At 37.7% G+C, this 23,488-nt stretch overlaps 3 protein-coding genes across 11 annotated transcripts in view; 1 reads left to right on the top strand and 2 right to left on the bottom strand.

Moving 5' to 3' along the window:
* Positions 1-891: 891 nt before the first annotated feature.
* pars2 (prolyl-tRNA synthetase 2, mitochondrial) lies at positions 892-4,990 on the bottom strand. Of its 4 annotated transcripts, none has more exons than XM_044199488.1 (4): positions 4,804-4,990; positions 3,452-3,788; positions 2,283-2,528; positions 892-2,171 (listed from the first exon to the last, which is right to left on the bottom strand). In XM_044199488.1, exons 1-4 carry the CDS (start codon positions 4,827-4,829, stop codon positions 1,290-1,292), a joined length of 1,491 nt encoding a protein of 496 aa, XP_044055423.1. In that variant the 5' UTR covers positions 4,830-4,990; the 3' UTR covers positions 892-1,289. The 4 variants fall into 4 exon arrangements, with proteins under 4 accessions (XP_044055423.1, XP_044055422.1, XP_044055425.1 ...); XM_044199487.1 differs by having other exon boundaries at positions 3,452-3,791; XM_044199490.1 differs by lacking the exon at positions 4,804-4,990 and adding an exon at positions 4,625-4,797.
* A 5,679-nt stretch (positions 4,991-10,669) lies between these two features.
* Positions 10,670-13,683, top strand: insl5a (insulin-like 5a). Of its 2 annotated transcripts, none has more exons than XM_044199493.1 (2): positions 10,670-11,004; positions 13,028-13,683. In XM_044199493.1, exons 1-2 carry the CDS (start codon positions 10,833-10,835, stop codon positions 13,159-13,161), a joined length of 306 nt encoding a protein of 101 aa, XP_044055428.1. In that variant the 5' UTR covers positions 10,670-10,832; the 3' UTR covers positions 13,162-13,683. The 2 variants fall into 2 exon arrangements, with proteins under 2 accessions (XP_044055428.1, XP_044055427.1); XM_044199492.1 differs by having other exon boundaries at positions 10,677-11,004; positions 13,016-13,683.
* A 635-nt stretch (positions 13,684-14,318) lies between these two features.
* Positions 14,319-23,488, bottom strand: part of sgip1a (SH3GL interacting endocytic adaptor 1a) — a 79,635-nt gene continuing 70,465 nt past the window's right edge. For all 5 annotated transcript variants that reach the window (XM_044201015.1, XM_044201016.1, XM_044201014.1 and 2 more), the window contains 6 exons: positions 22,682-22,837; positions 21,064-21,199; positions 20,626-20,828; positions 20,261-20,325; positions 18,855-19,019; positions 14,319-18,123 (listed from right to left, as the gene is read on the bottom strand). In XM_044201015.1, coding sequence (XP_044056950.1) covers positions 18,101-18,123; positions 18,855-19,019; positions 20,261-20,325; positions 20,626-20,828; positions 21,064-21,199; positions 22,682-22,837 — 748 coding nt within the window. In that variant the 3' untranslated portion in view covers positions 14,319-18,100. The remainder of the gene's footprint in view (positions 18,124-18,854; positions 19,020-20,260; positions 20,326-20,625; positions 20,829-21,063; positions 21,200-22,681; positions 22,838-23,488) is intronic.

Genomic DNA, 23,488 nt, shown 5'->3' on the forward strand with positions numbered 1-23,488 from the left:
CTAGTCCTATGCAAGATCTGAGGGCCCAGGCCCGGATCACATCTAATCTTCCAAGCACAGTTTTTTATGCAGATCCATACACTACACTCCCATAATCCAGCCATGATCTAATTAGCGCTACATATATATATATTTTAAGGATGCTACATCAGCTCTCCAGTCCAACTCTGCCCTGTGTTGTTAACACAATTGATCTATAGTTTGTTGGTTTGCTTGCATCTTTCCCTGGCTACTCCTCCTTCCAACTCACAGGCATTCTACCTTCCTCCCACACTTTATTATACAGTATTAGTAATTTGTTCCATCCTTCTCTGGTGCAGTCATACCAGCTTTAGCCAGCGCCCTTTTTAATTCTCCCAAAGTAAAAGTAACACTCTGCTCATCTTCAGTATTTTTCTTTTTCCTTAAGGCCTCCATGTTTTTGGATTTTGTTTTCTCCCTTTCTGGCCAACAGATGATGAATATAAAATGTTATTATCGAATTGCCAGAGATGGAAAATAACTACATGCACTTACTCAAGTGCATGTAGTTAAATTTAAAGGCAATTAGTCTTTACTTGTGTACTTACATTTTATGCTTCTTTATTGTTCAACGCAAATACATTTGTGAAGGAAATATTGTACTTTTTACTCCACCTTTTAAGCATAACAGCTATAGTTACTAGTTACTTTGCAGGTAATATTTTTCATACACAACAAAGATTATTTTATGAAATATGAGGAATTGTTATAGACTAAACTACCCAATAGAATATAAAGTAGTTCAAATTAACAATGAACCCCTGCTTTTATACTTTTAACAATATTAAAAATTAATACAATTTTAAATACATTATGTCTCTTGAATGTGGCAAACCAGGACTGAGCATATTAAAACACAACAGCAAATGGTCATTATTTCTGTTCACCTCAGTGGGCCAAGTTTTTATTTGCAACATGGGAACATGAAAGGCTGCAAAAAATGTCATTGTGACATTCTTGTGTATACATCATGGAAACCAAATGCAATTTAATATCCTAAAATCCATATGGACTTGCTTGATAATGCATTACCAAGCTTTTGTTGTGACAGCAAGTTTATGCCAATCAGCAATGTCAACCAGTATATAAATTTAGTTAGGTTTTATAACTTTGTAAAACAAAAACAAACCATTCTTCTTAATGGCATAAGACAACTTACAAAACATACAAGGCTTTTATCTTCTTTCCCCACCACCTCACTGACTGCGTCATACACACAAACAATACTACACAAATAAAACGTTTATTTCCACATTCAGAGTTGATATTCATACAGTCTCCACTCTTCCCAGAAGATCCAACAGTCCATCTTTACTGAGAAACAACGTCTCACCTGTCTGCTGACAGATCACCTCAAACCTGGGTATCTCCTCTAGCGCTCCCTGTCCTACTACAATAACATATGGGTAGCCCAGTCTGCTGGCATCCTTCAGCCTCTTTCCAATGGTCATCTGTGTACGGTCATCAAGAACAACTTCACCTCTCAAAGGAGGCAGAGTCTCTCCCAAAGTGTGAACCAGTTCCTCTGCTAAGGCTGCAGCATCATCCACTTTACTTCCCTTCTTTGGGGGTAAAACACAGACCTGGTAAGGGGCGAGAAGGCCTGGCCAGCGGATCCCCTCTTCTGTTGACATCACCTCAATGGCTGCAGCGAGAATACGGGTTACCCCAAGACCATAGCAGCCCATCTCTGCAATACTAGGCTTGTTCTGGGCATTGCTGAAGGTGGCATTGAATATATGAGAGTACTTTTTACCCAGGTAAAAGGTGTGGCCGACCTCTATACCCTTTGACTCTACTAGTGTGCCAGTTTTGCACTGTGGGCAGTCAGTTCTGTCTGATGACATGGTCTCTACGTTAGCAGAGAAGGAGCAGTTCCCACAGACCAGAAGCCTGTCCTCACCGATGTCTGCTGGCAGCTGGAACTCGTGGGAGAGTTTACCGCCGATGTTGCCCGTGTCTGCCTGCACCTGAACGCAACGCAGACCCAGCCGGGCGAAAAGCTTGCTGTATGCCTGGCACACAGATTCATAGGTCTGGTAAGCTGCTTCTTCACTCACATCAAACGAGTACATGTCTTTCATGTAGAACTCCCTCCCTCGAAGCAGACCAAACTTCGGCTTTGGTTCGTCTCTGAATTTGCGGGTGATCTGTTTTAAAAAACAAATTTAAAAAAATAAATTGTAATGTAAGAATTGCAAATTACTACAACAAATCAACCACTCTCACAAATACACTGGTGGCAACAGGGTAAAGGCTACCTGATAAAGTAGCAGAGGGAGCTGTCTGTAGGAGAGAGTCGTCTGGTGAGCGACCAGAGTCGTCACTGCCTCCTCATGTGTGGGAGCCAAGCAGTAGTCTGCTCCATGGCGGTCTTTCAGACGGAGCAGCTCCTTTCCCATCAAGTCCCAGCGCTCACTGGTTTTCCAGAGATCAGCTGAGCACAAGCTGGGCATGTCCAGCTTCTGCCCACCGATCCCCTGCATCTCTTGGTCAATTACCCTCCCCTGTTGATTTAAGACAGCAGTTATTACATTTTTAGGACCTCAACCTTACATCCCGGTTCATCACACGTATGATCTAATGCAGTGGTCCCCAACCTTGGAGCTGGGACAGACGCCAAATTAATCTGACAAATTAAATATCAGATTATTAAAAGAACATGAAAGAAGAAAAAAATATTTCTGCAACACAGAATTATGCTGATTTTTCAGACTTTGCTGTAATTTTTTTTCTTATGAATTACTAAACAATTTTACCTCCTCAAGCACTCGGAAAACGGAAAAATTACTCTGTTAAACTGTTCACATTTCGTAGACATATGCAACCTGTGACTAGGGGCCATAGTTAGACATGATTTGTTTTAAGGGGCACAAACCAAAAAGGTTGGGAACTTTTGCTCTTGTGTGCAGTCATGGATGACTATCAGACATACTGTGTGACCTATAAACCAGAAATCGAATTACCATACGCATGCGATTTATTTTTTTGTCATGTTATTTGGATCATCATTAGCTTCCTAAAGTAGATGCTAGGCTTCTAAATAAAATTTATGAAAAAGAGGAAGAGACAAAATCCAGACGTAAACAAAGGTTAGATAAATGAACGAATTTCACAAACAAAAGGGTGAACACAAAATAAAATTATACATCAAAAACAAAAATAAGATGTCCAGAAGAAAAAAAAAACTAAACAGAAAGTTAAATAATAATAAAAAAATAATTCAGACAACAATTACTACAACAATATACATTTGTATGATTCTTCATGAGTCTTTGAAAGTGTCTTTCTATTTCTATTGTCTCTTTATATAGCTGGGTCACAAATTCATGACAGAAATCTCCACAGAGAATTGTTTGTGGACATGACACAACCAGATTGACCGCGCTTACTTGACGTGTGTAATTTCTTTAACAAAAACTAGTCTCACCAGCTTTTCCATGGAGCGGACAGTGGCAGGAAGGTAGTAGTAACAACCCGGGTTGGATGGATGGATGAGACCGGCCTGCTGCATGAGCCTTTGGCTCTTACAAGTCATCTCTCCTTGCAGCCGGCTGTCCTGCCCCACATCACGCAGGTTTGAAGGCTGATAGAGGCGGGACACCCGGAGTGTGGGCTTGATATGTCTGCAGTTGGTGGAGGCAGGAACAGTGGCATGCTCAGCACACCCTGAATGGCTCCTCCTGGCAAGTACTGAGGTTCTGTGGAGGCGCTGGAAGACTCTCGACCAAATCTGATTCATTATGGGCTCCATGGTGGATCCAGACCTACTAGACAAGACAAATAAGTCAGTGCAGAAACAATTACTCAATTGATAATTTTGCCATATTTTGATAATCAAATCATAATTTTTTCCGGTGAAAATGCCAAACATTTTCTCGTTCCAGCTTCTCAAAAGTGAGTCGGTCAGATTAAAAAAAATAAAAATCTATATATTTTTTAAAGTCTGTTAGTCGGACAAACAAGACATTTTGGACACATCATCTTGGGCTTGGAGAAATTGTAATGAGCATTTTATCTATTTTCTGACATTTTATAAAATAAACAATAAATTGATCAATCAAGAAAATAATCAACAGATTAGTTGATCATGAAATAATGGTTAGTTGCAGGCCTAAAATCAGAGGTGGAAATAAAACTAAGTACATTTACTCAAGTACTGTACTTAAATACAAATCTAAGGTAAATCTACTTTATTTTTGCCATTTCATTCTACTTTATACTTCGACTGCATTTTAGAGGGAAATATTCTACTTTATACACTGTTAACACTGAATTTTGACATGTATGATTACTTTTACTTTTTATACAAACGTGCATTTTGCTGATAATACTAATGCACTATTAATGCAAGTGGGATTTTTAATGCCTTTACTTATAATGCATTTTTATATTGTAGAGCTACAACTTTAACTTAAGTAAAGGATCTGAGTACTTCTTCCACCACTGACACAAATACACGTGTTCTAAGTGTTCAATTATAGGAGATTAAATGATAATCGCTGCATGCAAGTAGTAAACAGGTGAAGTCAAGGTCGTCACAACTCAGCGATTTCCATACAGATATAGTTTTACTCCCTGGAATAAGCCACAGATGTATTACATAAATGCAGAGGACTCAAAGCGGTGGTTGACAAGGTAGATGCCACTGACAGATGTCCAAAGTGTCCACAGCGGTGACAGTTCATGGATGCAGGTTACCAAATTCTGCCCTGATGGCCAGTGTAGCAGTTTAGCTAACTAAAATTAGCTTCCTCAGTTAGCACACAACGACGTACGTACCCAGAACTAGTAAAGAAGACTCGCATTGGGACCGATAACTACTGTCTGATTGTTCCGAGTAGATCATCTGAGTAAATGAGCAGAGAGTGGTATTTCTATAAAGTTGACAAACTGCAAAACATTGAGGGTCCCACCACCATGTTGTCTTCCGTAGCTACAAGCCTGGAGGCTCGTCGCTTTAATGTGACTGCGCCACCTGCAGGTCTGGAGGAGTAAAGACGCAGAGGCAGGCAGAGGAATCGCGTTCCTTCAGTCTTCCTTCAGTCAGAGAGACAGAAAGGGGTATTATTACACTAACAAACAGCAAACCTTGTTTATTAGTATTTTTATTATTATTTATTTGTTTTGTTTGTCTGGTATTATTAGTGTGCTGTTTGTTTATTTGCTTTTTTTTTTTTTGGGGGCTATAAGTTATATAAGTTGTATATTGTCTCCATTATTATTTTTATTAAAAAAAACAACAACAAACACTCAGTCACAGTATACAGCATGGCAGTTACTTCTATGTTCAGCAGATGAAGCTGGGACGTACAAGCAATGTTTTTTTTTCGTCCTCTTCCAGGCGAAGCTATTGTCAAAATTGAGCTTTAAGACAATCAACTGCACATATCAAATAATTTTGCTGTGTTTTGATTAAAAGTTATGTTTTGTAATTCCCTAAATATGAATATCATATCTGTGTTTTTATACCTCATAAGGCTGGCGTTATGGGTTGAGAAATGATCACACCTTCCAGCCTACACAGGTGTATGGTGTCTGGCTAATTAGACATCTCCCCAGGAAGGTGTGATTGTGCAGATTAGTGTGCCTTGGTGACATGGTGGGCCAGCACACTTGTTTGTTGATAAAAGTGCCCATTGCGTCACTGAATTAAAACAGAATATTTGAAAGTTGTATTATTTAAAAAATTGCATTTTAAGCCAAAGTTGGTTTTAAATGGCCATGTTCTGTGAATTTTGGATTTAGACTTGGTTGAGCTATAGAAACAGGAAACATTTACTGTGAAAGGGAAAGGCAGACGCAATGGAGGGGGAAAAGGATGAATGGTCTGCAAACACATTTAATGAGCCATTTGATGATAGCATTACTTCACTTCCTCACAAAGTAATGCCATGTATTTATGTACTAGTTACAAATAATTATGTAACCATATTTGCATTTTGTCAGTGAACATGTTTTTCCATTTTCCCACCTGTTATGTCAAACTATTCTGTTGTTAATGACAAAAACGAAGCCTCTTGATTTAAGTATGTTTTTAAAGTTGCAGTCAGTATTCCCAACGTCAGCAAAGGTAAAACACAGGATTGAAACTCGTCTTTTGATACACAGAGTAGTACTACGGTACAATCTGAGGTTTTAATGTTTTCGAATGCTGTTTAGAGTTACATCAGTTATGTGTTTATAAACAAATAAGTAAAACAGCCCGATATTTTAAATAGTGATCAGAATGAGAAGCATACAAAATGCTGATATTTCTCTTCAGTTATATATGTGAGTATACCTATAAGATATGTATGTAACTTATGTATGAATTAAATTAATGATTGGGCTTTTAACATTTAAAACAATTCTAAACTATTTTTAATATAAATCATTTTCAGGTTATGTGTTTCTCTGACTTTTGTTCATGTGACTTTGACCTCATAAATCACACTTTTTTTTTTTACTGTGTTTCTTTGTTGCTCCAGGATGTCACTGTCTGCCTGACTGGTGTATTTGAAGGCCCCATCCACAAGAGAAACTCACAGAAAACACTCTCACTTTGTTATATTCCTATATTACATTCAGTCACCTCCCTCTGATAAGGGCGGTTTTAAGCACATTGTATTAAATACAAGTGACCAAAGGCTGTCCTCAAAAGCTAATACTTTATTCCAGCAAGTTGCAAAATCCACAATTTCTTGTTTTGCTATAATAACTGAAAGATGCAACATTCACCACAGCTATCCACAAAGCCCATTAAGCATAACACATTCATCTTTTAAAAAAATATTTTCCCCTTTAATCGTTGGCTTTTTTCATTTGGACAAATAAAGTAAAAGTAAAGTATCTCAGAATTTTAACATAGAAACAGTTGTTGTCCACCTTGCTAACCCCTGGCGTGAAGATGGCATCTCTATTATTTGTCACAGAGACAAACATTATCTTGGAAGGGGACAGTGATGAACAAATGACCCGTATCAGCTCAAGGCATCTGTGTGGGAGAGTGCAATAAGTCAAAACTGAGGAAGGGCTGTAATGTACAGTTGGACATAAACATAATATTTCTTCTGATATCTGTGTAAACTCAATGTAACATAGTGCAAAACACTAAAAGGAAGCACACACATAAAAAACAAATAGAAATATATATAAAGTTGGACACAAACAGGAGGCTACATTACATTTTTTGCTTGGTTTGTACTCTCTGTGAAGCACTTTGTAACTTTACCAAGAAAAGTGTCTTAAAAATAAAGTTAATTTTGTTACAGAAAAACACAATTGCCACCAATCAGTATAGGGTACAATATTTGATACACTGTTTCGGTACGATTGATGAGTTTTTATTGAACGTATTAAACTATCACAAGCAATCTTTGCCTTTTGTTGACATTATACTGCAGTCTGTGTTAATGCACTTTTGCTGGCTTTATAGCATTTTATGTCAGCAATTTGAAACCATTATTCCCTCAGTCAGTCAATGACACACAGGGACCTGATGGTCATCACACATGGCAAACACAGCTGAGCTCAGAGTGTCTCTCTCTGGCTCTTCTCTTTCAGGTGGACACTGTGGAGGACATCGTTCAGAGTGCAGGTTACACATTGATTGAAGATGTACACACACACACACACACACACACACACACACACACTGATCTATTCCCGAGCCAATTAGGTTTGCGGCTGTTTCATCCATTTATCTAGTTGCTCTTGCTGTAAGATTTGGTTTTCAGAGAAATGAGCGACTGAATGTCTCCTTGAGATATGAACAATCCCATTAGGACAGTTCTTATCTGCAAATGTTACATTTGCCTGTTTGGCTTTATACTACAGAGTATAGAGTTGACATTTTTACTGTTACAAAGACTTAGTTCAAGATTTCTGGGAAATGCAGTGTAAAAATATATATATGGCACTTTAGATGTGGTGTATCATACATTAGAGAGGATGTAAGTTTGGTTTGAGAAGTGAGGGGGACACAATGAAGTCAGTTTTTCAACCAAAAAATAAATAAATCTAGCATGATATTTTATGGTGAAATTAGTAATCAGGCTTCATAGTAATGATAGTATTTGAAAATTAGAAATGTTGTGTAAATTGCTGCATTAACCCTACTTAAAATCATGTTAAGTTTCTTTGACAGCATTTGTTATTAGAAATTGAAACCTTTGTGCTTTTTGGTCCTCTCTGTTCAGACATGTCTGTTATTCCAGGCATGTCCGAAGAAACAGACAAACTAACTCAACCCACTCATGGATTCATTTCCTTTGTCTAGCTTGCGAATGTCAAGGGCTTATGGGAAATGGTGTTCGTTAAAGGCAGCTAAAACCCAGCAATATCAAATAAACAATGATGTTAGTTAATTTTTCAAAAAACGACCATCCTAATCTAAACATATGAAGCGGGCCACACAACATACTGTTGAGAAAGGCTCTTTTCCAAGGCTCGATTTTTAATTATTAGTGTAGTTACAAATGTCAATGGTTGAATGTGGTTTTCTTACATCTGGAACAGAATCCGGAAATTCCAGTTTCACTTAGTCTCTCTCTGGTGTCTAAAATATCATTGTGTGCTGTAGCATTAAGGTTTGTTAATTGGAACGAAGGGGCCCAGTCCAAACCACGAAAAACAGCCCCAGAACAAAAGTTCACAGGGTGTCGACAAACTTTGGGTCATATTGTTTGTTAGATTTCAGTATCTGGACATGGATATGAATCATTAACATGTGACATTTATTGATCCTCACCGACAGTCAATGACCTTCAAATCTTCACGTTTAAATGTCAATTAAATTCTTAAATTCAGTAATGACATTATGGCCTGATACTGAAATGGAAAACATGGAGGAGCCTTGTAATTGGATAAAAGCTAACGACTTCCCACCATGATGGGAGGCAACTTTTTCTGCTTCACTGCAGCTGCTACTCAGTTTGCTAGTACCGAATTTCTGTCACACTGCTGTTAAATTGCATTAACGCTGTTCTTATTATCAAATTTTTTCAAATACCACTGATTTGACTCAACATACAGTATCAGCGAACAAAGTCACAGTTAGTGTTACGATTTTATCCATAGCAATTTTAGGACTTCTGCTGATGAGTACCATGTGATACAGCTATGAAAAAATTGTCAAAGTACTATTTCCAAGGTCAAGAATTAAGTTGTCGGGTTTTGGAGATGTCGACCTTGTTTGACCAGGTCTGTGGATCATCTTGAATAACCAGGTCATGTTTTCTGGAAAGAGACATTGCTGTTGAGTTTTACAGATGTATTTTTTTGCCGCTTTGAGCACCACAAGCCAAGTGCCATATAGTCCCATTATATTCAAAAAATGCAGACATCTCTATGGCCGATATCTCCAAAACTCTGCAACTCACACCAAAACAATCTAGATGAATAAATAGCACTACAGATACAAAATATGTATCTTTGATTTTGGGGTGAACTGTCCCTTTAATCTTTAATATTTCTTCTCCCTTGTTTATCTTATATTTATATGGTTACTGTACATGCAGTATTAGTGGTAGTATTACATGACTACATTGTTGACCACAACTGCCATATAAACTGAGGTTTATAATAATGTCACCAAACTGAAACAAGCCACTGACAAGGGCAGCATCTAGTCTCTGAATAACTGGACAAATATGTAAAGTCGGCAGGTTATTAAGGGTCTGGAACTAGAGTAATATTATTGTTAATTTGTGGAAAGAGTCAGTTAATTATTACTGCTTTCACCTTTCAGTAATGCATTGTTCAACGAGCTGTAATGGCCCAATTGATGCAGAATCTCTGTAATGTGCAAAGGTCTGCATAGGTCCAGCCCTTAACCTGGAAAACAGCAAGCTCTGTAGCATGGTTCCAGAAAATACAAGAAAAATGTTCCTCACCGTGGTACTCCCAACCACCTTAGATGACACTTTATCAGGAAATTCTTGTTAGTTCTTAAGAAAAAGGAAAAACAACAAAAATACTTCCAATAAAGGAGTCAACCTTTGAAGTAGACTATCTTTTTTTCATTCTATTTTTAGGTCTAAAACATTGTTTTTTGTTTTCTGCTACCATAGGGACAACAACACAGCATGCCCAACTAAACATAATGTAATTTCATTGACATCCTAAGTGGGACCTGCACCGTTAATGATCGAAGTGAAATGTCGTGTTGAGTATCACATTGCACCATCAGCAGCTCCATAATGACCTGCATGATGGACTGTCAACATTGACCTTTTTCCTCTCATATAGGCCCAAACTGCTGTAAAGCCAAAGTCAACCAGGCCATCAAAGTGTTGTAAACAGATTAAACATCTGTTTGACTGCAGGGGGAATCACTTGATTAGCCATGCAGTGTAGTGAAAGTCAGCCTTAAATAACATAATCACAGAGGCTGATGAGGCTGCCCTCATCTAATGTGATTGTCAGTTGAGGGTTGTAAAAGGCTGATGGCCGTCACTCTCTCTTAGACGGCTAAAAATGGTTATGGTGGGGATGACCGGAAACATAAAATGACTTGACTGTCATGACCGAGTGAGGACTGTGTGTGTGTGTGTGTGTGTGCGTGTTCATGTTTGTATGTGACTGGGATGGGCTAAGGGGCCATTTAGAGGGAGGAGGTGGAGAGATACTCAGCACTGATGAACCGAAAGGTGGATGGTATATAATAGAGGGAGATGAAAGCATTGGATCAACGACCGGTCCACTGTGCATCAAAGAAGACTCAAAGACAGCCAGCGAGATAACAGATAACCAAAAGAAAACAGCTAAGAAAGTTTCAGAACAAACCAGACCAACAAAAAGATAAACCTCCCTACAGTCAGGTATCCAGTATGCGGGCTCTGGTGGTTTTGCCTCTGCTGTTATGTGCAGTGGTGCATGTGGACCAGGTGAGAGCGGAGGTGAAGGCAGTGAAGCTGTGCGGTCGAGAGTTCTTGAGGGCCGTCGTTTATACCTGCGGAGGCTCCCGTTGGAGGAGATTCCTCAGTGAGTCAGACATGGATGGTGAGACAACTTCTCTTTTTAATTTTTCAAAACAGCAGGCACAGTGGTCAGTGAAGAAGTAAACAAAGAGTCTTATAATTAGATGTGTGGATACAAGAACTAATAACATATAAATGGATTTTTCTCTTTCTGTGAAGATTTAGGATAAATGTAGGTGTTGCTTGCTGTAATCATTCATTCTGTTCGTAGTGGCCCAGAAGAGATCCCTTGCTTTTAATGTAAGAGATGGGTGACAAAATCCACAGTCCTCCTTCCATTTATCTGAAGCTAATATGAGGCCTCAGTGGTCTGTTAGACAAATAGATATCTTCCAAAGTTACAACCTTTTTAGCATAAAAAAATCCCTCTTTTTGTTCCTATCCCACCACTAGAGCTCAACAGGGAAACACAAAGAGGGAATTTCATTCTAAAAAGGCTGTAACTTTGGAAGATATCCACTTGATTATCTCAAACTGCTGAAGAATATTAGCTTCACATAAGCTTTAGAATACTTTTTTGCACAAAATGAAGACTGTGGATTTTGTCCCCCATAACTTACATTGGAAGTATGTTAGGAAAAGTTTTAATGGCTAGTATGAACAGAAGAATTGATGTCAGCAAGAAAAACCTTTTTCAATGTTCATATGGGCACCTGACTAATGAAAATTATGAACCTGTCCTTTAAACTCAGTCCTATTTTGTGGTAGATGTACTGTACAGCAGCAGGGCTACCTATAGAGAGGATTTGTACCATTTACTTATGAATATATATTTACTACTTTTGTCTCAGGTATTTCTTGGAAAATATATCTTGAGCTCAGTGATACCTCTTAAATAAATACCTCTTAACACACAGTGTCTCCTTTCTGTTTCCCTTTAAGTAGCTTTAGGGTTGTTAAAATCATCTTATTTCACACTGTCAAAGCGTCTCAAATATATCACACATATGTGTCAGCTTGTTTTAGCTCTTCATTGAAGCTATATTGTGAAATATTTCCCCAAAATTCAGCCTGACCCGCTCCTGGGCTGCTACTTGTTGAGGGTTTAACTACTGTACGGCCAAGTCTGGTAATGATGAGAAGACAGTAAGACATTTTACGATGTCCCAGCTTTATTTTGCAGAAATTCTGTTGAAGTGAATCCTGCAGTTTACATCCACCTTTTTTGGAAACTGAATCTTTTCTGTACTCATTTTTCTGCTAAAGTTTTCTGCAAAAATCGACCGTTTATAAAATCTCATCCTATTTATCATATATGACTGAAATTGTTCTTTCTCATACAATTTATGTGTTTTGATGTTACTTTCACTGACTCAGGCATCACAGTTTGAACCCACTGAACTGCTGAGTACTTCTGCCAATGTGCATGCAAGATATTAACCCTCAGACTAGAACATAAAACAGTTAAACTAAAGGGGATTCATGTTTCTGAAAGCCAGTGACCTGCAGCTTTCCACTGCTGTGTCCTCAGTGTTTTCACTATTTTTTTTTTGTTTAGGCACCTTTCCATTCAACCAAACTGCTTGGGTTGTTGCTACATGTACTGTATACTGTATACTATTAATTCAGTGCAGTGGGTGTGCAGGCAGACAGGTGCTCTAGCACAGAGACATTGTCTGCTTTTCTACCTTATTAGGCTATAGGAGCCCAGATGATTAAATGCTGCAGTAGGCTGTTCCCCGGGAAGCCTCTCTCTCTTACTGTCTGTCACACACAAACAAACCCAGTTAGCCTATCAGTTGTGCTGATTAGAAAGAGTAAAGTGACACTGTAGAAGACAAATAGCACTGAGTTAATCTGTACAGTCATTTAGAGTTTCCTTATTTAATGGGAACATAGACCTCAATTACACAAGACTTCGTTCATCCATTACCTTGAAACAGCTGTGAAAAAAATGACATGGAAACAAACTGGCACTGACATTTTCAGAGGAAAAGTGCGCGAACCTGGTTATTGGACTAAATGTGAACAATGTCGAACGTTTTTTATGTCAGTGTTTCTTTTGCATTCATTGTGTTTTTTTAATGTTCCAGTTTTGCCCACAGGGGAGCAGAGCAGTTTGGAGAGCCTGAGCAGCAGCAACCCACGCCCCCAAACCAAACGGGATATTAATAACATACTGACCACTGTGTGCTGCCAGGTGGGCTGCAGGAAGAGCGACCTCACCTTCCTCTGCTGAGGCCAACCCCTCTCTTCTTCTCTCTCATTCCCCAAGTGACCAAAATGACTCTGTTCTCTCCCATTTTTCCTTAGTAGAAACCAAATCTGAATCAAAATACTGATGTTTAAAAACAATATGACCACTGTATTGTATGTACAATACTGCTCATATCCCCAACTGCTATTTGTATTACTTTAACTTGTGAGGTTTGTCGATGTGAATGTGGACCACTTGAGCATCTGTGAACATGTTTCTGAACCCAAGCTGGAAGATATAAAATATATTTGATTATGATAGAAATTAACCTATGAGAATTAGGAAACAAAACTAAGTTGAGGTAAATACACTCAGGGATGATATTCAAGGGTGTAGGACTGTATCACTTCCCACTCAGACTCTGTGTAAAGAGAGGACAGATGTCTTAGCCTGGGCTTGTGTCCTGCATGTAGACAAGTATCTGTAGGAAATGTATTTATAGGAAACTGGAGCTGTATTCTATCATTTCACTATTTTTGTCAAATAAATGTTCTTGCATAGGGATCACATTCTGTGATGCGTGAGATCTTTTTAAAATTGCAGTCCTGGACCTGTATACCAGGCAATACTTAGTTAATTTCAGGAAACCTTGTGTCAATAATCTCATCACAACATCAATATGTGACAAAAAATGCCAAAAAAATAGCACCCTGGTGGCCTGATACAAACCATGAACCACAACGTCCCTGGTCCGCATCTGGCTGGGGACAGACAGTATGTTGTATGTCATTCACCCTCTCATTCTCCTCTTCCTCACCTCATTTCCTGTCATCTACTATCCAGTAAAGGCAAAAAGTGCCCCCCCCCAAAATAATTAAAACAAGACTGTCTACAGCCATGCAGCTCTGTGAGGCTGTTGGCCTTCCTGTTACCTGAATAATCAATCCATCCAATATTTGTTGAGATATTTCAATCTGGACCAAAGTGACAAACACAGCCATCTCTAGATCCGTGCTGCTAGTGCGTCTTAAAAAAAAAAAATAATTATATATATATATATATATATATATATACACACACACACACACACACACACACACACACACACACACAGCAGGACTACTTTTTGTATGTATTCATGAGAAAATCAGACTAAATCATACAGAATTACATAATACAAAGAAAACTGCAAACAGGCATCCAGTTATAACTTTTATTGGTTTTGGAAAGAAGCAAACTAAGTTTCTCAGTTCATCTTAGCGTTGTTATGTACTGTACAAACAGCTTGCACATGTGTTTGAGGTTAACGGTACAGAACCAAAAAGCATTCTGGCTTACAGCACACATAAACACACTCCCTGCTCTCTTCTCAACATTAATACAGGTAACTGACGCTCAGCACAACATGTCATTTCAGTACTATCTATCATCATAGATGCCCCACCTTTTACTGCATGCGCTGCATGCAATAATGAATTACTGCAGGACAAATTCACCACAGAGATGAAGATCAGAAAAATACAAGTTTTGTTGAATTTTTTTGTACTGCAACATGACTTTCAAGCTGAAAGACGTGTAACCTGTAGTGTACTGGTAAGTTAAAACAGATGCATGATGGGAGATGTGTATGGTGGGCCTCTGTAGATAATGCTGTAGTGACTGTTGCACTGATAGCTTCAAGATTTACCCAGAAGGTTACAACTTCCTGTCAGCCATGTTGATCCATCCAGTCAGCTAGATGAAGAACTAACATGACTGAAAGAAAATGTTAGCAAACTAATGTGGGAGCTAAATGGCACCAATCATCATCCCCTTGCATTAACAAATTAAATACAACCTCAGAGTAATCCACAATGTTCTTTTAGACTGAGTCTGCACAGGTATAAAAGGTAAATGGTTGAAAATTTGATTTTTATTTTAACTGCACAGCTAAAATCTGACGTTTTAATTAGCCAAATAATCACATATCACTAGGTCATTGAATTGGAGTATTGACATGTTGCTAATAGTTCTTTTGTCTTAAATTTAGCCTAAGATGCTTCTACAACAGCTCTGAAAGGACCATGATTGGTTGCATTTAGCAGAATGCCGACATGCAGTACAGTACAGAGATCTTCAGCTACACTTCACACTCACTTTTTGTTCTTCATGTTGAGTGTCAGGGCATTCAGGAAGTTCAACATCATCAGCACAGTGTTTTATACACATAAAACAATATAATATTATTTCACTTTTATCCATTTAAAAAATATTCAGCTTATTCTCTTTAACAGAGGACTGACTGTCCGGGGTACACACACATATAATACCAAAAAAAAAAAGAAAAAAAAAAAAAGAAAAAAAGAAGCATTTTGGTCAACTTAACCTTACTCCAAAACTTCATTCAACTTATGTCATCTCACAGAGACCATTACGATTATGCAAAATAAAGCCATGGATTCAAGCGTTGGTTGGATGATTGGGGGTGTGCTCATGATATAGTCAGAGAGTTTAGGTACCACTGAGGTCAATGGAAACAGGTACGAAAACGTGTCAGACATGTGGTCAAAGTTGAGGAAGAACTAAATAGGTAGATATGGGAACTGAGAATGCTGGATTAATACAAGAGTGTTTTCTTTCTGTTTCATCACAATGAGTTTTGAATTAAAAAAAAAAAAAAACAAAGCAAAAAAACAAGCTAGCCCCAGTAAACAAATCCTGTTCCAGTAGTGGTACCACAGTCAACTTAATCACTGCTGTTAAGGAAAATTGCTTTTGTTGTCATTGTCTTGAGCTCATTAAAAGGAAAAGTTCAGCAATTTGGGAAATAATGATGCCACTTTCATGTCTGTCTGTTAAATATTAAGCTGGAGTCACGAGACGGTTAGCTTAGCTTAGCATAAAGACTGGACACAGAGGGAAACAGTTAGCCTGGCTCTGTCCAACAGAAAACAAGACTGGGAGTCTACAGTCACACTAACAGCTCTGTGAGGCTGTACTTAGGCACAGTGTTGCTTTGAGCTAAATGCTAACCTTCTCACAATGACAATGCTAACATGCTGATGTTTAGCAGGTATAATATTTACCATGTTCAAAATCATAGTTTAGCATGCTGACATTTGCAAACTAGCACTAAATACAAAGTACAGCTGAGGCTGATGGAAATTATTAGTGTTGCCGGTAGTCATAAACCAAAATATTGGACTAATAAATTTTGACTTGACAGTAGCACTAGAGGAAAAGTTAAGGAATATCCAAATGTAGTACAGTTCATCCCGACAGGGAAATGAATGTGTATACCTAACAAACAAGATATAATGTGTTAATTAGTGAACTTTAGAAGTGCTGGTAAGCAGATTTTTTACCTTCAGTTATAGCAAGGCTAGCTGTTTCCAGTCTTTACACTAAGCTAACTGTCTCCTGGCTCTAGCCTCATGTTGAAAAGACAGATAGAAGAGTGGTATTGATCATCTCCTCTGACTCTGGGAAAAAGACAACGCATAAGCCCATTTTCCAAAATGTCAAACTAACTCTTTAAAGTGTGGACCTTGCCCATGGTATAACTAACTCTACATTAACACTGCTTTCACAAAGCATAACACAGCATCCAGGAAGATATTTATCTTTTAATTTAAATTACCCTCCCCAATATATAGCACAAATCTTCTGTTGCACTTGAGTTAAAAAATTATATCTGAAATAAATTCAAAAATTATACCTTATACTGTACACAGGTTACCCAACTACACAAATAACAAAAAAGAGAGAGAGAATTCAAATATTTATACCTTTAAGGGTTCTGAGCTGTGTGATACCATTCAAATTCTATTCGTATACAGAATCACATGTTTATACAACAAATCATCGTCATCAATAAATAAAAATAGAATGCTGTTATGTACTCTGGAGTCTATCACTGCTGTCCTGGGAACAACAGAAAGTCTATCTGACAATACGAGGAAAACACCAAACGCCCTTTAAGATATATATTATTGATTTAAAATGACACTTTGTACACTTCTTTTGTTCTGACGAGAAAACATATTTTCTTATTTTGCAACCAGTACATTGATTTATCATTGCAGCTGCCTAACTTGCTAAAAACCTCTCCATGTCTGTATATTCCAGAGAAATAAAATACCAGTTTGATTGACTGATCAGTGCATTTATATTAAAAAAGGATGAAATCCAAAGTCATGTGACCCTGTAGTACCAGTAGGTGATGCATGAAAATCTAGGGGTTTTTTTTGTAGTTACTTGATCCTATGTTTCATTCGATCGCAAATAAGCACCGACAAGAAACATCTTTCATTTAACTGTTTGTGACAACATACACGTCAAAATGCATCAGTAAATGCATTTACTTGCTGGCAAAAGACACACAAATGGCTGCCGTCAGAATAGAAGGATTATTTAAAGAGCTGATTTTTTAAAATCTGCTAATGGTGTATAACTAACTATGTATTGTCCTGGGCCCTGCTTTCACTTTAACTAGTCTAACTTTGGATGTGTCAGAGGTTGAGGTGTGTGTCTGACCACAAAGATCTTAATCAAGGGGTTTTTTTTGTTTTGTTTTTACAGCCAAATCTTTCTGGACAACAAACAGCATGTCATCCAGAGTTTAAATCTGGCCGAAACGCTTTCTGTCCATGTCTTCGGTCAGGCAGCTGCAGTGAAACTTTAAAAAAACACCACCACACATTGACCAGAGGAGGATGGAGACGGAGGCACAGACTTTAGAGGGAGGAAGAACCCAGGTGTCTAACTGCAGCAATACAGATGTTATGTAATGAATACAAATACGATAATTACATGACCTAAAACAGCTCCACGATGCTATATGCAAGTTATACAATACTGCTGGGTAGGCTGCGGACCTGTCGTGTGGGTTCAGAAAACGTTAATGAAAAGTCTGTCTGGTGTTGGTTTGTCCTCTGTCCTCAGTGTCAACCTCTGTCCACTGCCATTGTTTGTTCAACAGTGCTGTTCTCAGTAGCACAGGTTAGTTGTCGGCCAGGTATTTTCCTGAAACACATGAACGAAATGTTTAGCTTATGTTTTAATCATTTATGGACCTTTTATAGATCTATTGTTAACTTCAGAGACAGTTACTACAGTAAGTACAAGCTGCATTATTATATAGTATAGCATGAACGCATACACACAGAAATACTGTTTGTAAGCATGAGATAAGAAAAATCTTTTTTGACTGCATTGAGCATAAGGCTGTAACTTTAAGGTTTTTTATTTGTAAAAAAAATTCAATGTTAATTGTTAGTTTTCATTATTAACATGCAGTAATTATAGTTTAGTACTAAAGGAGTAGGTCATTTGATACAGCAGTTGACTGACTTCTGATTAGATCAAAATTAAAAGATACCTATCCAAACCAAATTAGTACTTCTACCCTTTCAGAAAGTATATTATACCTTGATCCACAAATTAGCAATATAATAATACACAGATTTGTAAGTATAAACAAATATCAATAAAAACTTTTAAGTTTTCAAAATGTGTAACTGATGAAAAATTGGACTAATATTACTTAACTTATATTGATATTTTACATCAAACTATGATGATGATCATTACTTTTTTATACTTTCATATGGGAAAATCAAACAATTTAAAACAGTTTAAAATGTTTGATCTACTCGATGAGTTGGCAGAGCTCTCATTGGACACTACTGACAGTGATAATTAACGTTTGGTTTGGAAAATCCCTTGATATGTTGTTACTAAAATGCTAAACTGACCTGCGGCGAACCTCTTCTTGATGAGAGAGAAGCGGTATCCTGGCCCAGCCAGTTCAATGTCACAGCTTGACAGGGTGCTGCCCTCACTGGTGAACTGCACCGCCAGCGGAGCCGGTTTACTGGGGCCTTCTGTTAGCTGAAAGCGTGCTAACAACGATCCCACACCTGGGGGAAGAGGGCGAATTCAGAAAGACGTCTGTCGGCCATGAGGAACGATTTACGGGTGAAGGAATAAGATTTGATTCCCAACATTTCATAGACAGTGACGTGCATGAGGGGATCAAGTTATAAGATTCAAGTGTAAACAGCATTGGAAACTATTTTGAGTGGATAGCAGAAAGATATGTTGGTTCTGATTTAACAAAATGAAAAATGCAAGTAGCAGCTCCAGACGACTTCAGAGTTTGCTGAATTTAACTTTTCATTGGGGGAAACAGGCTATTGTATCAAAGCCTGTTCAATGTCAAAATGTTTGCTGGATACAGATTTTAAGAAAGCGCTGAATGAGATTCTTTTAACAAGAACATTACAAATCATCTGAGAGTCAGAGGACATTAAACAGGTAAAGACAAGATACAGAGTATTACATTTAAAAGTCATTCATGTTCAAAAGAAGCTGGGCTAAACTGATCATGTATGAGCCTGGCTACATTTTCTATCTTACAGAAAATACATAACCTTGTTTACTGTCCTTCTCCTGGAGACCAGGTAAGCCCTGGAGGCTTTCTGCTTTGTAACATATGAAACAGGCCAACTTTTTTAAAGTACATCAGATGAGTTCAGATGCACAAATCAAACTATACTTTATCAGTTGAAAATAAGTGTTAATATTCCACTGTAGATGTTCAGACACTGATTTATTTTACCATTAGAGAATAAGAGAAGCTCTGGAAACATACACATACAGCACACACAGACATGCCACCTAGTGCAGGTTCTAGGTCAGTGTTTAAAACTGTCCAGCTCTACATGCCTGCAGAAACTTTGTCCCAGCTCGGGTGACTTTAGAACAATGTTTAGGCTGTATGTGCTTTTCTTTTTAACCTAAATTTCTCTTTCCACATGCTTGCTCTTCTTATTCTTATCTACTATATAGTTGTCTCTTTTTCACTTGTTGTCGTTATGCCATTAACAGTAAAAATGTACATAAACCTTTAACCAGAACTATGGATAATTCCGTAATTTCTGAACAAACAGGGCTAATTCTGAAAATTGATTCAATCTCTTCCAGGCTGATATAATCAGAGTGACTCTTCAAAGTTGGTCAAGATGTATAAAGATTGACTGGATTATGTCTGATTTTTAAAAATTTAAAACTAAAGGCAGGACTCTCTCATCACCACGAGGCTATTCTTGAAGAATATCAATTACTAAATGATATATGTTACTTTTATTATACTGCATACCTCCGTTTTCAGATTTCTGCGAGATATCAGGAATCTTCCAAAGGATTCTTTGCTGCTCCGCATTCCTGTCAGGATTACAAGAGGACCGAAAACAACATATATGAAGCTTTTGAAGACTAAGTGACCAATTGAAAGCCACAGTCAAACCATCTCAGAGTAAAAACAAAACACAAAAGTATGCACTTTAAACTAATCATTGGTATGATGGTGATAACATTGACTCATTAACATTGTGTACAGTCAGCACAACTAAAATTAAGGTAAGTAGAGAAGTCCCTACCTGACATTATTATTTCTGTAATTCTTAATAAATGTAATGTACCGAAGTATACATACTGTATATAAAACTATAACAAAGTCTGTACCATGCAGCAGGAGGTAAGACAGCCTGTAGTTTTGAAACCCCTCCATCGACAGGGACGAGGAACTGGACGTTGTTGAGGGCCATCGGCGTCGTCATGGCCTCCCCATTGTATTTGTAGTCTATCCTCAGGTCAGTGCTGGTGGGCTCACATCTCCAGTTTACCGCTAGATTCAGAGGAATCGACTGGAGCCCCTCCGTGGATACCTGCACACAGAGAGAAAATATGCACAACTTACATTAATGCCAAAGCATTAACAACGAGTCACGTTGTTCCTACAGTTCATTTAAGCACCCCCCAAAAAAGACATGTTCAATGGGTAATAGTTGCAGTTGGTGCTTTGCAAAATGGCCTTTACAGTGAAACAGTGGGAGATTTAGGGGCTGCTGTGTATCTCTTGGCTTACTGATGTCAAGTTAAACTCCCAAGGGCCGAGCTTACCTGATACTTGAGCATGTCCACGTTGTAGTATGTTGCCTGTGGCTTCTGCTCTGCCACCTTCTTTAAATGGGATATCAGGTTAGGCATGTTCACCCAGAAGTCCTTTGTATTGGCCTTGGCTTGTGTGGTGGTGTCGCTGGTAGAGAAGCATGTAGAAAAGCACGATCAAAATACAGACATTTTATATGATCCTGGTGATTTATCTAACCTGATAAATTTGCTGTCTGTTATTGTGTAAAATTAGAGTGCAGTACCCAGCTTCTAAAGGAATGTTTGACAAGAAAAATAAACTTATTTTGGCGCTAATGACAATTTGAGTTTGACAGGCTTTGGTCAGCATTTTAATTTTTACAAAGAGCCACAAGAGGTCATGCTTTACGCATACTGAACTATGCAGGTTTTAGGGAAATATATTTTATCAATTACCTCTTAAAGAAATAATCCTCCATTATTTGAAAAGGGAGATATTCAATAAATGACATTTTGTAATTAATCCTAATTAGGTTACAGCAATAATTATTCCACTGCGAGGCAATATACTTTTGCTGCCACTGAGGGTGATTTTTGGTTAGCATATTAACCATGGGTCCCAAGTAAGGGTTTTAAACAAATACGCAAATATGAATAAAAAAAATTAAAACCAAGGACAATAAACAAAAGCTGACCTCTGCTCAAGGTAGTTGGTTGAGTTTTCAGATGACCTCATGATGACTCAATATGCAGTCAGCATTAGTGTCTGAGATGATCTCACTCAAGTTTACTCATCCTCACTGGTCATCACTTAACAACCAAACTCTTCCACATGGGATCATGAATGTTTTATGAGCCATTTCTCAGATAGTTTTACCGGTTTACATCCTTATTCCAGATACACAAATATCTGCATAATCACATCTGAAGCTTTGTTATTCTATATGTTTAAAGTTTTACTTTGTTTTTATGCCACTTTATGCATTTTAGGCTGTCTTCTTTATCTCCCTTTTAATTTTTACATCCTCTTTTGATCATGTTAATTTACTTTCATGCGGTTGTATATTTTAGACATTGTACTGATAAAACACATCGAGTTGTCTTGTGTATGAAATGTGCTATATAATTTAAGTTTGCTCTGTCACTACAACATACCGTAAGTGTGATAAGTAGGATTTGTTGTGTGGAAACAAATATTATTATGACAATGAAATATACTATGATCATTATGAAAACACAATTGATAAAGAGTCTGCATTTACTAATAATTACACTCTACAAATTTAACAAGAAGGTGACTCATTTTGATCATGTGATGCAACATGCTCTTTAAGCTATTATCTCACATGCTCTATAGGTGAAATTAATATTATTAATACAAATTATAATGCACAGTGAGTAAGAAACATTTGATTTGGCTTGAATAAAGTTTAGTTAAATTATCAACACTCAAAATATTATTAAAAAAATAGGTAGAATTTCCAAGCTGGACAATAAAGCATTCAGACTACGCATGTGAGGAGGATGCAGTAAGAGTTATGGTGTAATCTATCTTTTCACTTCTACACTGAGACATTGCCTCCGGAGAAAAACTGTGCATTTATTTTTTCCTGAGAGTGAGGTGGTGAGTTCACAGCGGCGTCATTACCAGCAGAGGAGCTGGGGGTTAGGCAGCACATGCTCCAGTCGGCTGTAGTTGGTTATGCTGAAGGTTAGCACAGCGGGGGACGGGTTATTGGCAAAGTGCCGTGTGATTCCCGCCGGAAACGACAAAACCATCTCACCTATGATCTTCACAACACACCTGAGAGTAAGAGGAAGAGAAGAAGTGGGGTTAGAGAGAGTAAAGACAGAGAGACAGACACTGTACATATATTGTACATACTTATTTTGTTGATTTCTCAGTTTTTTTTCATTGTATTTTCTTTCTTAATAAACATTGCAATAGGACAGCTTTAAGCCCAAATTAGTTTCATATACTACAATTTCTTAATAAAGGTTTGTGCCCGTGAGTCTGGATCACAGCCTTTATGTATTCAGTGCTTTGTAAATTCACACAACTCTAGTCAATATTAAAACTTATTAACTTAAATACTTAAATTGTGTAAATCAATAAACCCAAACCCAAAGTTTATTCCTCTCAGCTCCTCAACCAAGCAGCGTAAACACAAAAACTGAGCATGCTCAGTGAGGTCTGCCTGATATGAAGCTATTCTGCAGAGATGGAAAATGCAGTCACAAATTATTATAGCAATACATTAACAATTTGTAATTTGTACACAATACTTCTTCTTCACTCCCCATGATAATCAAGCAAACTCCATCTGTTGATGAAGGCCATGAGCTCCGGGAGAAATCTATGAAGTGTTCAATATTAAATAAATAATCACATAAATAAACTGTGCAAAATATATAAATAAAACTATAATTTGTGAAATAATTTTTAGAAAAAAAC

This window comes from Siniperca chuatsi, linkage group LG6, assembly GCF_020085105.1.
Source record: "Siniperca chuatsi isolate FFG_IHB_CAS linkage group LG6, ASM2008510v1, whole genome shotgun sequence".
NCBI classification, from domain to species: Eukaryota; Metazoa; Chordata; class Actinopteri; order Centrarchiformes; family Sinipercidae; genus Siniperca; species Siniperca chuatsi.

Excerpts from the sequence above, each read along its gene's own strand:
- insl5a (XM_044199492.1), top strand. The coding sequence starts at position 10,833 with ATGCGGGCTCTGGTGGTTTTGCCTCTGCTGTTATGTGCAGTGGTGCAT. Across the intron at positions 11,005-13,015 it reads CAGTGAGTCAGACATGGATG|TTTTGCCCACAGGGGAGCAG; the intron begins GTGAGACAACTT and ends TTAATGTTCCAG.
- pars2 (XM_044199487.1), bottom strand. The coding sequence starts at position 4,829 with ATGCGAGTCTTCTTTACTAGTTCTGG. Across the intron at positions 3,792-4,803 it reads GTCTTCTTTACTAGTTCTGG|TAGGTCTGGATCCACCATGG; the intron begins GTACGTACGTCG and ends TGTCTTGTCTAG. Across the intron at positions 2,529-3,451 it reads TCCGCTCCATGGAAAAGCTG|GGGAGGGTAATTGACCAAGA; the intron begins GTGAGACTAGTT and ends TTAAATCAACAG.